At 37.0% G+C, this 17,712-nt stretch overlaps 1 protein-coding gene across 1 annotated transcript; it reads right to left on the bottom strand.

Annotated features, from left to right (window-relative positions):
- Window positions 1-4,856: 4,856 nt before the first annotated feature.
- On the bottom strand, window positions 4,857-5,831 carry LOC126076416 (olfactory receptor 6C2-like). The gene has a single exon (XM_049884939.1). It carries the CDS (start codon window positions 5,829-5,831, stop codon window positions 4,857-4,859), a length of 975 nt encoding a protein of 324 aa, XP_049740896.1.
- Between the last annotated feature and the right edge of the window lie 11,881 nt (window positions 5,832-17,712).

Consider the following 17,712-nt stretch of genomic DNA (forward strand, 5'->3'; position numbering starts at 1 on the left):
AGCATCTTACTTATTGAAATCCTTGGAAAATGGCTGCTTTCACACTGTGTCTGTTGAAATGCAAATTGCCAAACTGATTTTGTAAAGCAACCATAAAACATTTCAGCTGAAAAAGCAAATCTCCAGTTCTGCCAAGAGGGAGTAGCCCCATTTCTTCCAGGTCTCCTCCTATACAACTAAAAAACATGGATATAACAGAGGAAACAAGCATAGGAAGTCTGAAAAATGGAAAGAAGGTGGGTTGCCTGTGATCCTCAGGGCTTGAGAAATTACATGTCAGTGATTTCCCTGGGTTTCCTAACTCCTCCCATGTGTCCCAGACAGGACATTGCAGAAGTTTCCAATCCAAAGCCACCAACAGGCACAAAGAAAATAAGCTCCAAGAAAAACTTGTTGTCCCTAGCAAAACGCCTGAGAAAAGGGTAGCCTAACAACGGAAACCCTTTTCGTCAATACGCACCCTACTGCAGGAAAGCTCAACCAGAACCCCCAAACCACCACACCTCATGTGGTTTCAGTGGTTCAGTGGGACCAGGGGGTGGTGATCTTCCACCCTACTCTACCCAAGCCCCATGGAAACAGGTTTTGAGCTCCAGTCCTCCCACCTGAGTGATGTTGGCAAGGTTAAGCAGGGAGCTCATCTCCCATATCCTACCTTGCAGAGCCGTGCAGTGCTCCAATTCCCCCAATCAGGGTAGTTTCAGTGGCGTCCAGCAGGGAGCTGAGCCTTGATCTACCCAGCAGCACTGAGACTTAACAAGGTAATGCAATGTGGGGTTAGTCACAGTTAGGCTTCTCCTCTCCCTTCCCCAAAACACCATGTCATGAGACCCAGCAAGGAGTTGAGCCTTAAGCTCCATCAGCAACAAAGAATTTGAAGAAGGCATTGCAGGTTAGGGCTAGTGAGCATCCCACTTTCTGCCACTATTGGTGTCAGAAAGGTCTGCTGAGTAACTGAACCTACACATCCACCTAGTATTAGTGACACAGAAGGGGATAGTGGGAAGTGGTCTTGTTGCCTGCTATCCTGCAATTACAGAGTGGTATGAGATATTCCTGATGGTAGCCAGGACCAGCAGGGAGCGGATCATAAACCTGGAAGCACATCAGTAAAACTGAGGCTACCAGGGTTTTGACAAGTATATTATCATTAAGAAAATGACTCTTAACTGCAATGATTAGGTTTTCTAGCCAATGTCCAAGGCCACGTGATTTCACACACTCTTCTCAGTTCAATATCATGTTAGTTTGTGAGGAGATCGAGTGAAAGTATAAATCAGTGATGAGAAACCATATGTCATTAAACTACATTCATACTCCAGGGATAAATGAAGGTTTGAGTTTTATATTTCTGTTTGTTATCTACACATCAAGTGCAAGTGGGGACCTGACCGTCACTACCCTCACTTTAATGTATTCCCATCTTAAAACTGCCATGAACTTTTTCCTCAAAACTTCTCCTTTTTAGGATACCAAGGAGTACCAAGGAACTTGTGGGGCTACCAACAAAGAAGGGCTCTCCCCTAGAGCTAATGGCCTGATTTGGACTTCTAGCCTCCAAAACTGTGAGAAAATAAAATGCCTGCTCTTTAAAGTCTCCACTCTTAGTATTTGTGTTGTGACAGCTCTAACAGACATAACACAGTTAGGTAGTTTCAAAGAACATGAATTTATTTTCTTACAGTTCTGGAGGCTAAAATTTCAAATCAGAGTATTGGCTGTATTGATTCCTTCCTTGTAGTTAGCCCAGGAGTTCCTTGGTTCCTTGACTTACAGACAACCCCACATGGTGTCTTCTTCTCTCCCTGGCTCCCGCACACTGTGTGTACATATTTTTGTGTCTCATCTTCTCTTTTTAAAATTGAAAATGATTAGATTTAGAGTTCACCCTACTTGGGTGTGATCTAATTGACATAAGAAAGAAAACTGTATTTCTAAATAGGATAATAATCACAGGTACAGATGTTAGGAATCCAGCACATATTTTGGCACAAAATTCAATCTATAACATTTCACCATTTGGCTCCCCAAAACTCATCTTCTTCCCACATGCAAAAAAACATATTCACCCTATCACATCATCACAAAAGTTTTAGCCCATGCCACCATCACTCTAAGTCCAAAATCTTATCTTCTGCATAATCTAAATCAAGAAGGGTGAGAATATGGGTCCATCCCATCCTGGAACAAAATTCCTTTCCATGTACGGACCTTTGAAAACTAGAATACAAATTATCTGCCCCCAAAGTACAACGGTGGAATAAGCACAAGGTAGACATTCCCATCTCAGTTAGGAAAAACTAGAAGGAAAGAAAGAGTCATAGATATCAAAGCAAGTCCAAAACTCAACAGAGCAAATTTTACTGAATTTCAAGGCTTGAAAATAACCCTCTGTTTTCCAGGCACATCTGGGCAATGGCTCCACCCTCCAGAATCTGGGCCTTGCCCATGCTGTCTGGATTCTGGGTGGTGGTCCCTCAGCCCTGGGCATTAGCCCTGTCCTCATGGAACTGCAACTCCACGTCCTTGGCTTTGCATGGCCCCATTTTCCCGGCCTACCTGAGTGGTGATCCCACCCCTTCAGTTCCAGGCAGCTCTCTTCTCATTCTTCTGGCCCAATGACACAGCAGCCCTAACCCCTCAATTTTCAATGACAGCCCCATTCTCTTGACCCACTTGACTACCAGCCCCATGCTCCAGAACTTCCAAAAAATTTTAAGTAATAGTTTTATTTTATTCTATCATAGTCTTAGAACAGGAGGTGTTATATTTATGATTTTTTTTTATTATTACATTGTATTATTTTTCATCCTGTTAATTGTTTTTAAATCTTAAATTCTTATTAGCCCCAAATGGAAATCACTGCTTCATGCATTGGGTTTGGAGGAGGCTACCAGGATAATTCTTTCTTTATTTCCAGTAAATTTGCAGATGTAATTCTTACTATACTTCTAAATGCAATTTTCTGTGGTTTCCTTCATTATAGAATAACATTTTTAGGAAATCTGTTTTCATCATCTTTAAATATATGTATATAAATATTGTAGGCTAACTAATACAGCAAAGAGACTCAAGATTATATAATGTTAGATTCTTTCTTCGCATGCATGGGTGCCACATATAACCTGTGACTTCAGAGATTACCCTGGGGATTAGCATTCAAATGGCAAAAGAAAAAACATCATGGAAGCTCCGTCAAATTCCCTCATCAAGCTAGAAAACTCCTGACTTATTTGTTTCCAATCAGTTTTATATGCCAGAAATTCCACACACTGTTCTTTCCTAGACATAGTTCTCAGGTCTGCTCTGTTTTTTTTTTTACTTCTTTCATTTTTGTACTTGTTGTGTGTCATCAGTTGCTTCCAACTTGTAGCAACACTATAAGAGAGAGTAGAACTACCTTATAGGGTTTCCTTTCCTGTAATCTTTACAGAAGGAGATAGCCATGTCTTTCTCTCACGGAGCAATTGTGTGGGTACAAACTGCCAACTTTTTAGTTAGCAGTCTAACGCTTAGTCATGGTGCCACCCAAATCAAAACCAAACCCACTGCCATTGAGTTGATTTCAACTCATAGTGACCCTATAGGACAGAGCAGCACTGCCCCCATAGGATTTCCAAGGCTGTAAATCTTCATGGAAGCAGACTGCCAGGTCTTTCTCCTCTGAAACAGCCTGTGGGTTCAAACTGCTGATCTTTTGGTTAGTAGCCCAGTACTTTAACCACCGAGCCACCAGGGCCCCTTTTGTAACTTAATGGTGACTAATTTATGCCTATCTGGAACAAAAGCCTTGCTTAGAAAGAAAATACCCTTAATATAACCTATATTACAGAGCTGAATCTTTTTTATTTGAGAACTCATAATTGGCCTTTTTTTCTTAAAGTCTTTTTAGTCTTATTTATTATTTTTATTCTTACTGTTTAGGGTTTGGAAACAGTTGGATTTTATGAATTTGCTATATCTCACATTTTGGTATCCTTTTTATTCCCTTTAATTTCTGCTCTCAAACCAGCAAATTTTAGCTCAAACTCAGTCTTATTCTACAAAACCTTGATAAATGTAGCAAATAGTAGACAACACATACTATTGGCTTTGTTCAAATACTTCCCTGAGCAATAATCTCAGTAGACACTTAGCCAACTTTCCAAACAAGGCACTGTTTTGCTAAAAGTATTCCCATTGCATTACATAAGTTTTCAAGTTTTTCATCTTCAGTATCAGTTTCCTCACTGCTTTCCAAATGTAGTATGTCTTAGATTTTTTAATAATAGCTAACTAAAATAGTTCCCTAGATGGGCAATAGGTCAAAAAGAGTGGAAATTTATTTCGTACCCACATAAACAGTTCATGGAGATTTCAATTTAGTGGTGGCATGAAAGATCTCTATATAGTCCTTCAGAGACCAAAACTTTCCCAAGGCTTTTTCATTATCACCATGAAGCGTATAAGGTCATATAAACATGAGCATCTGGTCAGCAGGTGGGAAAAAGGCATGATGGATCACTTATGGGGTTATTTATAGGCTAGCACTAGAAATGGTGCACGTCACTTCCACTCTCGCTGGGTTAGCCATGCCTCCTTTACACAGTCGCATGTAACTGCAATGAAATTGAAAAAATGTGACCCACTCTGTTTCCCAGAGAGTGGACAATATATTTGGCAAACAACACTTTCTTCCAGATAATGGCAGTGAATATCCTTTAAAACTTTGGTTTTAATGGAGGGTAGAGAATGAATTCATTAGGATTTACAGAAAGTAAGTTTAAAGAGAAAGTGAGAATGCTAATATGACTGGAGAATGAATTATATAGAGACAAATGGTCTTAGAGGCATCAGGTTTGTGACCATTCATTGTCTCATTTAATTGGATTCATCAACCTTCCTTTTACCTTCACGTCTTTGAGAAGAGTGCATTTTTTTTTCATTGAGTCATTGAAAGCTTGCTTCACTTGCTTGTTTCTCAGTGTGTAAATAAAGGGATTCAACATTGGTGAAATAGAAGTAATAAGGAGTGAAATGCCTTTATTAATTGCCACCTCGTCCTTGGCTGTAGGTTTGACATAAATGAAGATACAGCTACCATAAGTAATGGAAACAACAATCATGTGGGAAGAACAAGTGGAGAATGCCTTTTTCTTTTGCTGGGCAGAGGGAAACCTTAGGATTGTCCTGATGATATAGATGTAGGAAAGAACTACACATATCAGGGTGATGATGAATGTCAACACAGCACACGCGATAACCATCTGTTCTATCAGCCATGTGTCTGAGCAAGAGATCTTCAGGATAGGAGATGCATCACAGCAAAAATGATCAATGACGTTAGAATCACAGAACTCCAGGCCCAAACCCAAACTAATTGGTGGAAGAATGATCACCAGTGCTGCTGCCCAACAAAAGAGGATGAAGTTCTTGCATACTCTGTTGCTCATGATGGTTGTGTAATGCAGTGGTTTGCAGATGGCCACATAGCGATCATAGGACATGGTGGCCAGGAGAAAGAATTCTGTTACTGCAAAGAGGTCTATAAATAAGAGTTGACTGGCACAAGCACCATAGGTGATGGACCTGTCCCCAGAAGACATGCTATACAAGAATCTGGGAACACAAGCAGTTGTGAATGAAATTTCTAAGAAGGAGAAATTTTGAAGGAAAAGATACATTGGTGTTTTAAGGTGGGAATCCACCAGAGTGAGGATGATGATGGTTAGGTTTCCAGTTACACTTAACATGTAGGAGAGAAATAGAAAGATAAATGTCAGAATTTGTAGCCAAGGATCATCTGTCAGTCCCAGCAAGATGAAGGTTGTTAGTGCTGTTTGATTTCTCATCCTCGATTATTGTTTCTTACAGGATCTGTTTGGAACAATAGTAAAGATTTAGTATGAGGAACTTCAGAGTCATAGCCAGCTTCTAACTTCAAGTGAAGTGAACATGAGAGCGAATCCTGTGCAACTGGTTAGTGAAGAAGCAAGGCCAAAACATCGCAATGTTCGATTGCCTTCTCTTTGCATTACACAATCTGGCCACACATATTTCAATCACATGTTTTACATTGCTGCTTCTAATGAATCTCCAATCTCACTGTAATAGCTGTCAATTTAACATATATTATAAACATTGTTGAAATCATGTCCCATTTAATAAGTTGCTTTTGGATCAACTATTCTGCCTTCCCCTGACCTAGCCCCAGGCATGCTTCTAGTAGAAAACCCATTGCTGATGAGTCAATTTTGACTCATAGGACCCTATGGGGCAGAGTAGAACTGCCCCATAGGGTTTCCAAGGGAACAGCTAGTAGATTTGAACTGCTGATCTTTTGATTAGCAGCCAAGATCTTAGCCAATGTGCCACCAGGACTCCACTTCCAGTTGTTGTTGTTAGGTGCCATCAGATTGGTTCCAATTCACAGCAAATCTGTGTACAACAGAGTGAAATAGTGTCTGATCCTGTGCTATCTTCACAATCGTTATGCTGCAGCCCATTGTTGCAGCCACTATGTCAATCCATGTTATTGAGGGCCTTCCTCTTTTTCGCTGATCTTTTACTTTATCAAGCATGATGATGTCCTTCTCCAGGGACTGATTCCTCCAGACAACATGTCCAAAGTGTAAGATGTCTCGCCATCCTTGCTTCTAAGGAGCATTCTGGCTGTACTTCTTCAAAGACAGATTTGTTCATTGTTTTAGCAGTCCGTGGTATATTCAATATTCTTCACCAACACCCTAATTCAAAGGCATCGATTCTTCGGTCTTGCTTATTCTTTGTCTTTCACAGGCATATGAGGTAATTGAAAACAGCATGGCTTGGATCAGGCACTTTTTGGATCAGTCCTCAAGGTAACATCTTTGCTTTTTAACACTTTAAAGAGGTCATTTGCAGCTGCTAGTAGAGAGGCCCCAACATACACTAACAATGGTCTTTATTAAGAAAATTCTAGCACGCCTTTTGCTTGCATGTTAGTCATTAAACTGGTAATGAATACATATCATGTGGTTCCAGTCCACCTTCTTTGGGGCTTCAGATATTTTTTAACTAGACAGGTTTTCTTTAAGATTTATTTTAATGCCTTAAAGTCTAAACTTTTCTAGGTTTTCCCCGTAAAAAATTATTTTAAATACATTTGATAGTGATATAGCTCTACTCCTTTTATGTATTGTACAGTGATGATGAACATTCATTACTCTTTACTATATTGAACATTCTTATTTTTGGTATCTTATTATTTCCTCTTGAATATCCTGTAGTTGTGCAAATTTCATGATTTTAAAAGTGGTACTCAGTATTCTCCCTCTTCCCCTATCAACCTGAGTCTCTTTTAGTGACAGTATTTATTTCTTCTTTTTTCCTCCCATTTTCAATTTATCACCAGGTCTTGTCATTTCTGTATGCTTACTATCCTGTTAATTTACTCCTTTTCTTCCCTCCCTCATACCATTGTCTTAATTCTCACTGTCTATCTTATAGCTGAAATATTTCAAAATCATATTAACATACCTTAACATATATCTTTGGTGCTCCTCATTTAATCTTTTAGAATCAATGTATTTAGAACTGTTTCTCTCAAGCCCAGGTATGATTATTCCTCCCCAATCTGTTTCTAATCCAGTAACAATTGGTGCAATTTATCATATTTCTTGCTATACCCTACTAATATACTTGTTCTGGCTGTTAACAAAAGGAAGCATACAATAGTGATAAAGTATAGTCTACAAACTCAGGCTGCTGAATTCATGTCTCCTGGTTCAGTTTTCTTCACCTGACTTAATCTAGTTGCAGTTCCTCCAAAAGCAATGCTTAAAATTATCTCTGGACATTCCCACATGTGTTTCTTCCACCATTATCATCTCTCCACTTGTACTCTATAACCTTTTATGGCCCTCTTTCAAGTTTCAGTTTAGGTATTAATTCTACCAGGAATCCATCCATGATTCTCCAAGATGGAGTTAGCCTTCCCTCTTATTATTACCACTGTTCGAGATTATTCTTCCTAGAGCTCTTTTAACTAGATTGTCAGATTGTATTGACAAATTTTGTTTTAAACATTATTGTGTTGTCAACATGAAATGTATTTTCCAATGATGTAGTGTTCCTTGAAATTTTGTGAAAATAATGGAAGAATAATATCATATTTGCCTTATAAGTCAAGAACAACATATCTTCTTTAATAAAAGACTCAAGGTGTTCTGATTTTCCACTATTGCAAGGCAGGAATGGATCTCCCATGGAGAAAACCATGAGCTTGTAATGTGAATGGCTTTTCTAGGGTCTGGTGAATTGAGGCACTTTTCTTCTATAAAAACAGCACCTGTGGTTCATAGGTAGCTTCACTGAAAAGGAGCACTGATTCAGCCTCAGAGGGAGAAATATTTAGTAGGTGAGCGAGTTACCCTTTTGCACAGAGATTGACCTTTCTAACCTAAGTCAAGAGAATTCTTAAACTCCTGAGGCTTCACTTGGGTATCTTAACTCAGAGAAGTGTCAGATTCCAAAAGTCTTCTCCCTTTCTAATCATCATTACTTATGTTCTCTACTACTAGAATATTAGGGAAATGTTCTGATAAACTAGTTTAACTCAGATACATTTTCTAGTATTTCAAGGATATTGGCATATATAATCAAAAAAAAAAAAAAACACATTGCCATGGAGTCGATCCCGACTCTCAGTGACCCTACAGTACAGTGACCCTACAGTACAGAGTAGAACTGCCCAATAGAGTTTCCAAGGAGCGCCTGGTGGATTCCAACTGCCGACTTTTTAGATAGCAGCCATAGTAATCATGAATTATAACATTGTAGAAAAATTGGTATTCCAATGTTATATCTTGATATAAATATATATAGAATATATATATACATACATATATGTTGTCAGAGTGACATTGTGAGGTAAGTTGCTTCCAATTGACCCTTAAATGATCCTGCTTCTATGAGTACTCATTAATTCATTTAAGACATTTTTCTTTCTTTTTTTATTTTCTAGTTTCTGTGAAGTATACACACAGCAGAACATACACCAATTTAACAATTTCTACATGCACAATTTGGTGACATTGATTACATTCTTCAAGTTTTACAACCATTCTCACCCTTTTTGAATTGTTCCTCCCCCATAATCATAAACTCACTGCCCTCTAAGTTTCCTTCTAATCTTTTAAGTTGCTGTTGTCAAATTTGGTCTCATATAGATAGTTCTTAAAAGAGCACAGTGCTCCAGGCAGACATTCTTCACTAATTAAACTAGACTCTTGTTTGGATTAAAGAAGACTTCAGGGGATATTTTTGGTTTAAGGTTTTAAGGTTATCTCAGTCAATAGTTTTGGGGTTGCATCCAGCCTAAAGGCTCCAGAAAAATTGGATTCCGTGAGAATTTAAACTTCTGTTCTGCATTCCCCCACACCCCCTTTTGGAGAACCTATGATATGACAGGTACCGCTGTAAGATAGAAAGAGTGAACTGGAATTGATCATCTCTTTACTGATGCATGTCATAAATATTTCCAGTAATATCAGAAATACTGTTTTTGTTTTCCAGAGAGATTCAAATTAATTACTGTCATCTTTAATTTCAAAGAGATATAAGCTTAATATTTTGTTCAAACAAGGAAATAGAATGTTGATTGAAGAAAGAAACAGAGTATCAAATGAAAACATACTTACACATATGGAAGGCAATCATGGCTTTAGTTGACTGCATAACTTTGATAGTCCCAAAGATGAAACTGAAAGTGTTAGTAGAGTCCAATAGCACACAGATGCCCTTCTCATGAATCCATACATGTTCACAGTCCAGTTTTTGGAATAGATAGTGTTCCCTGAGTTGTCAACATCTCTCATCATATACAGACTCTCACTAGAGATCCTAATGAACTTTAAAACTAGGAAATAATTTCTTATATCTCAATGCTGCAATAAAAAGATATTTTTGTTACATGTCTGAGAAATATAAGGAGATGTTTATAGTTTTGGAAGAGATAATTTATGATTTCTCTGAGCAAAGGCATATTTTACACTGTGAAGTAATACAAATGTTTTATTTGCTCAGCCTCTTATGGATGTGCAGGGCCATCTACATGTATAAAAAAAAGGTCCTTAGTGGCCAAAGTTCAAGCATCACTAATGAATCTAATATACACTGAGTTTTGGCAAAATACCTAACAGAAGCAGCAGTGGGGATAGTGTCCTCAGAGACAGAAAGATGCAACTATTGTTTTAGACATATTCCAAGTGCATAATAATAATTGCATGATGAAAATACATAATACTGGCTGTGCTTCAACCCATAGATAAGAAAAGGTTTAAAAATTTAACTAAATTGTTTTATGTCTGTGTTTTCATTGGGAAAAATATATCAATATACATGAAATTAGTATACAGAGTGTCAATACAGAAGTCAATGAAGTACAAACATTTTCCATGTTAATGAATATGGATTTGTATCATAATTTTTCATACTATTCTTTACATGGATAAATCAATATTTATTTAATCATGCCTCAAATTTTTTTTTAACTATTATAAAGTTACATATTAAAAATCCTCCAATAAATATCTTATGTATTCTAAATACTTCTAAATTCCTGAGGCAAAAGTCGCTCACATTTTAGAATTTTGAAATACATTGACATTGACACATTTTGCTTCAGGCGTGTAATACCAATTTATATCCACCAAAAGTGTATGAGTCTTCGATTTGCCATTGTTGGAACTGTAGGATCTGAAGGAACCCTGTCCTTCTTCCTTGCCTGAGTTCTAAGTCAACTAGAGAGAGAAAATAGCTTAAGAAATGTAGACCAAAATACCAATTTTGTTTTAGGTAGAGGTATTGAAAGCATAGCTTTGAACAGCTAAACAAGAAACTTCTGAGGTAGGCAGTGTTGAAATTCCAGATCCGCCCCATCATATACCAAGACATTTTTACTATTCACCTTAGTGTGTAACTTACGACAAAGATCACAGCCTCCTGCAGAAAGACAAGGAAAAGGATGAATTTCACATGCACATTTTCTTCCTCAAAATTCACCTGTCAGATATGTCACATTTCAATCCCAGGGGAAAAACAGGGAGAGGAAAGACCAGGATAATTGCACATATGTATTTTCGAGAAAAATATTCCAAATATGGAAATACCAGGAGAATGACCACTTGTCCTTACAATAATATCATTGTTTGGTTTTACTGAAATTTTTTCCCTATTGTTTGTTTTTTATTTCATTAATTACCTGCATTACTTCCATGTTTTCATTATTAATTAGGTAAAAATATTTTCTACTTACTTGCAGTTTCTTCTTTGACCCATGCTGAAGTGTGATCAAAATGTGTTATTTCATTTCTCTGTATTTGGAGATTTTCCAGATATCTTGCTATTAATGATTTTAATTTAATTCTGTTGTGGAAAAGAAACATATTCTAGATTGTTTACATCCTTTTGCATTGATTTGTTTTATGTCCTAGTTTACTGTCTATAATAATAAATGGTTCACGTGCCCTTGGGAAAAAAAATGTACATTTTTTTATTCCTGGGTGTGTTTTCTATAAATATCAGTTAGTGCAGGTTGGTCGATAACCTGTTGTCCTCAAGTCAATTCCAAATCATAGCGACCCTATAGACAGAATGGACTTGACAGTAACAGGTTATTAACCAACCTGCTCTAACTGATGTTTATAGAAAACACACTCAAGAATAAACATCAGTTAGGGTAGGTTGGTTGATAGTGTTGCTCAAATCTTCTAGATACCTCATGATTTTCTTTCATGCGTTCTGTGTTCACATTCACCAACTGCTCCTTGGAAACCCTATGGGGTACTTCTACCCTGTCCTGTATGGTCTCTATGAGTCGGAAGTGACGTGACAGCAGCAGGCTTGGTTTGGTTTTGCGACTATTGAAATTATTTAACTGAGGACATTAATTTTTCCTTTCAGTTCTGTTAGTTTTTACTTCCTACAATTTGCAATTCTGTTTTTAGGTGCATATACATTTAGGAATCCTTGATCTTCTTGATGAATTGGCCCTTTTCACGTTGTTAAATGGCCTTGTATGTCTCTGGTATTTGCCTTGAAGTATACTTTGATGAATGTCATCATGTCGACTCTAACTCATAGCAACTGTATACAATGAAGCAGAAATGCCTCATCAGTTTTCAAAGAGAGGGCGGTGGATTCAAACTAGTGACCTTTATGTATAGACTCTCCAATTTTCTTATGTTTAGTGTTCACATGTTACTACAGTAAAACCTACAAAAGCCAGAAACCTGTCAGAGAAGGAAAACTCCAATATTTTCCACTGAAACAATTATTTCAGCATAATAACTGTTCTCTGAAAGCCAGAACCTGTGAGACGCAGAAGGAACCAGAAAAATGTCGGTATTGCAATCCAAATACTGGGAAGTGCAGATTCAAAAGGTAGAAATAATTCCAAGAAGTACCAGAGTCAGAGATGAAGTATCAGCCTTCGACTTCCTTTTGCACCGTTACTGTGTGTGAGTGCATACCGTGCATAGCTACTGTTCTGGGTACACCTAGTCTTCATATTTTTGCTTTTTTTGTTACTTTTTATGCCTGTAAATTTTTTCCCGCTTAGAACAACATCCATAAAATTGGAAGAAGGTTAAGAAACACTAATAAATTCCTTTATTTTCATTAAAATCTAGCAAAGCACATTTTTTTTTTCCTTGTCTTGAAAGGTTTTACTCTTCTTTAAATTTTAGTTTTTGGTTTAGCTATTTGTAATTTTAGTACGTTATTACAATTTTCAAAATCCACTCCTTCATCTCCTTGACATTCCTTCCTTCAAAATTTCTTGTTTTGCCCCAAAATTAGAGAAACATTTCCACTTAACACATTCAAAATTTATACAAAAGTAAAAAAAAAAAAAAATTCTTACATATTTTTAAAAAATATTTTACTGAAATGTACTAGTTTTGTTATGTTGGTAGTTTTCGTTATTTTGTCAGAGATATTCATATTTTCGAGAAGACAAGGTCATAAATTCCTTAAGTTTTATGAGAACTTGTTTCCCTTTTTAAAAAGGCTTATTCTTTCACAGCCATAGACAAAAGATTGAAACATTTATCTCTGTAAGAAAAGTTTGATGCTGTCAACATGATAACTGAAGTGAAAAGACCTCCAAAGAAGCTATAACTAAGATCAAGTGTGGCAAACTAAAATTTACTTAATTATGAGAGAAAAGGATAAAGTCATTGAAAAATACACGAGCAGCACTAATGGAAATGTAAAGAAAGGAAGGGATGAAAATTATGCAGAAATCAACAAATTTGTTTTTGAGCTTGTTCAAGGGAATTTAGGCTTTCTCCATCATGCTTCTCAAAATTCTTCCAGATTCTGTCCACCGCACATTTAAAGATATTTGATATTGGCAACACCCCACTTTTGGTGTCAACATCTGTAGTAGTTATTGATGCATAACTGATGAACACAAAGCTAGCAGCTTAAAACAACGTAAATTAATTTTTTCGTGATATCTGTGGGTCAGGATTTCAGGCACAGTTTAGTTGTATACTTGACTTCAGTGTATCTCATAAGATGGCTGTTAATGTGTTGGGTAGGACTGGGGTCTTGTCCACAGCTTCAACTCTCCCCTTTCAAGCTCCTGAGGTTGTCGGCAGAGTTCCTTTCTTGGGAGTGGTTGAAATTGAGGCTTCAGTTCCAGGCATTGGCTGGAGGCTGTCCACACTTCCTTACCTTAGGGGCCTCTCCAACATGGCCACTTTTCTCATTAAAAGGTGAAAATCAAGAAGGTAATGAGGAGAGTTTATTAGCAAGATGGTGGTCATACATAACTTAATCCAGCTGTGACATTCCATCACCTTTGCTGTATTTTATTGGTTAAAGGGAAGTCAAGGTCCTTCCCAGAATATATGGGAAGGACTTATACAAGGCCATGAAGCCTTTGGTCAGTAGGAGCAGTTATTACGGGTTATCTTAGAAGTTTGTCTGCCACAGAACCCTCAATTCATTTTTTAAAAATCATTTTCACTTTAAATGGTTAATTTTCTTTGAAAATTTAAGCTTTAGATAAAAATATTTTAGATTTCTCCATATCATTACTAACACTGACAGCCTTTGCTCTTTTTTGCATCCAAGTTTCCGACTGGTATCATCTTCCGTAACCTGAGGAATAACTTTTGTACTTTCCGTAGTGTAGGTCCGTTGGTAATGGAACGCTACATTTTGTTTGTCTGAAAATGCATTTACTTTAGCTTCATTTTTTAAATTGTTTCCTTTGGTTATGGCAGTTTCTCAGATTGCTTTTATTCATGATGACCTTAAAAGTTTCAGGAATACTGGTCAGGCATATTGTAGGATGTCACTCAATTCTAATTTGTATAATATTTTTCTTGGACTGGAGTGGGGTTATGTCTTTTGGGGAAGAAGGACACAGAAGTAACATGTCATTTTCATCACATCATATCAATGGTGTACTGGGTTGAATAGTGCCCCCCCCCCCAATTGCTCTATACCAGGGACCTTAGAATGGGACTTTACTTGGAAATATGGTTGTTATAAATGTAACTAGTTAAGATGGGGTAATACTGGATTAGGGTGGGCCTTAAATCAATTAAGGATGACCTTATAGGGACAGAAAAGGAGAAGACACAAACTCATACACATGCAGGAAAGAAGGCCACTTGAAGATGGAGACAGATATTGGGGTGATGCAGCTACAAGCCAAGGAGTGCCAAGAATTCCCACATGCCACTAGAGACTAGGAAGAGGCAAGGGAAGATTTTTTTCCTAGGGCCTTCAGAAGGAGAATGGCCTTGCCAACATCTTATTTTTCATTTCCAGCATCCAGAAGAAGGAGCCCTGGTGGTACGAATTGTTAAGCACTGGGCTGCTAACCAAAAGATTGTTGGTTTGAACTCATCCAGCAGTTCCACAGGAAAAAGACCTGCAATCTACTTCCATAAAGAATAAAACCTGTTGCTAGATTCCAACTCATACCGATCCTCTAGGATAGAGTAGAACTGCCCCATAGGGTTTCTAAGGCTGTAATGTTTACAGAAGAAGATTGCCACTTCTTTCTCCTGAGGACAGCCACTTTGGCAAAGTTTAAGCCACTTTGCCACATGGTCTGGGACAGTTCTACTCTTGTCACATGAGGTCACTATAAGCAGAAATCATCTACAGCACCCAACAACAAAAGCATCCAAAAATGTGACAGAATACGTTTTTGTTGTTTTAAACCACCAAGTTAATGGTAATTTGCTACCATAAGTCTAGGAAACAAATAAAAAGGGTATATACCATCAATCTGTATTATCACTGTTGATGTTAACCTTGATTGCCTGACTGAGGTAGTACTTGCCAGGTTTCTCCAGTGTAAAGTCACTCTTTCCCCCCTTTCCATGTTGTGCACTTTGAAAGGAAATCGCTCGAGGAATCCACATTTAAGGAGTCAGGAGTTATGCACCACCTCCTTAAGGTTGTAGTGATATAAATTATTTGGAATTCATCTGTATGGGAGATTTTTTTCTTCACCTCTATTGATTTATTTGTTCTGTTATTTTATATATATCAGAATGAACTTGTAGATATTTATTTCATACTTCGAGTTTAAACCAATGCTACATTATTTTACATTATTTTACTGCTCAAATTATTCCACCTTCAACCACCATGACCCCTTTTCAGTTGGCTCCTGTCTCCCTTTGCCTTATTCCGATTACTGGGTTCACTGGGTTTAAATTTCTCAAAAATTTCCTTGCTTTCTGGGATTTCGAGATGCTCCAAGCTCCTATGGTTAATATCTGAGTCACAGAATCAGCCCTTTCTCCAGGGGGCCCTGGCTCCTTTCATGGGAGAATGGTGTCAGCAACTCTGATGTCACTACCAGGTGTGCTACTGAAGTGTCTTTGTCTACGGCCTCTTAGCTGACAGAACAAAGAAAGACGTGTGTATATGAACCTGTGTATTTATACACATATCTATAAATAATATTCTTTGTACTGTTCTGTATCTGTATTAAGCTAACCATGAATTTACACTGATAGCTCCAAATCTAATCCATTACTGCAAGAATCATTCCAGCCTCTTCCCTTGCTTATCTTTAACTTCTCACTTCCATCATTTGTTCTCCATTTACTTAATTGTTCAATTTCGGTATACATACGTAACAGTATTAGAATTAACGTGTAACCCTGTGTGAAACTACTTCAACAACTATAGTGCTTACGAAGGTTTTTTTTTTTTTTTTTGCCTTCCATCTAACAGACTGTACTCCTTTCCATAGTTTCTTAAGTTAGCACCTTTCCCACCTACTAACTGATGATTTTTTTTAAAGATTTGCATACATTAAGTTTCACTCTTTGTGTTGTAAAGTTCTATGGGTCTGAAAAAGGTATAGTGTCATGTACCCACAATTACAGCATCATACAGAATTGTTTCACCACCCTAAAAAATCTCATGTGTATCACGTATTCAAGCCCCACCACACACACCCTGGCCACCGTTAATCTTTTTGCTATCATTACAGCTTTTTTAGATTCATCTGTGTTTTTTTGTGGCTTGAAAGCTAGTTTCGCTATATAGCTGAATACTATTCCATTGTATGGTTTTACCAAACATTATTTATCAATTTATATAATGAAGGACATTGTGATTACCTCCAGTTTTGGGCAGCTATAAATAAAGCTGCTATAAATATTCATGTGTAGGATTTTGATGACATAAGTTTTCAAATCAGCATGATTGCTGTATCATATGGTAATAAAAAAAATACTTTGTTTCAATTGGTAAGAAACTGACAAACTTTCTTCCCCAGTGACTGTACCATTTTGCATTCTATTCATTCATTTTGCAATGAAAGAAAGTTCTTGGTTTTGTTGATTTTTTTAATTTTATCTATTCTTATAGGTATGCAGTGACACCTCAGGTTTTAATTTGAAAGTTCCTAATGACAAATAATGTTGAAAATCATTTCATATGCTCACATCTTTATCATTGAGGTCTCTGATTAGTTCTTTTGGTAAATTTTTAATTTTTTTGTTTTGTTTTCTTATCGTTCAATTTTATGTCTCCTTATATATTTTGGATGCAGGTTCTTTTTCTAACATGTTTTGTAAACATTTTCTCAGTATGTGGTTTTCGTTTTGTTTCTTTTCGTACTGTCTTTTGCAGAACAGAAGTATTTAATTTTATTAAGTCCAACTTATCATTTTTTCTTTCTTGCATCGTGCTTCCAGTGTTGCATCTAAAAACTCATTGCCAAAGCCAAGGCCACCTAGATTTTCTCCTGTGTTATTTTTCAGAAATTGTTTTATTGTTTTGTGGTTAACATTTGGGTCTAGGATTCATTTTGTGTTAATTTTTGTGAAAAGTATAAATTCCCTCTTTCTTTTTTTAAATATGAATGCCCAATTGTTCCAGCATGATTTGTAGAAAAGACTATCCTTTCTCCACTGAATTGCCTTTACTCCTTTGTGAAAAATCAGTTGACTGTATTTGTGTGGGACTCCTTCTGGGTCCTCTATTCTTTTCCATAGATCTATTTGTCTATTATTTCACTAATACATTTTATTCATTAATGTTGCCTTGCACACCTCTTGATTAGCGTAGCCTTATAGTAAGTGTTGAAATCAGGTAGAGTGAGTCCTCCAAATTTTTTTTTTTTGTATTTTGTTGGCTCTTCTACTCTATTTTTTTTTTCTAGGCCTTTTGCTTTAGGATCAGTTTGCCCATATCTACAATGCA

This window comes from Elephas maximus, chromosome 4 (assembly GCF_024166365.1).
Source record: "Elephas maximus indicus isolate mEleMax1 chromosome 4, mEleMax1 primary haplotype, whole genome shotgun sequence".
Lineage (NCBI taxonomy): Eukaryota > Metazoa > Chordata > Mammalia > Proboscidea > Elephantidae > Elephas > Elephas maximus.

Coding starts and splice junctions, on each gene's coding strand:
- LOC126076416 (XM_049884939.1), bottom strand. CDS start 5,831: ATGAGAAATCAAACAGCACTAACAACCTTCATCTTGCTGGGACTGACA.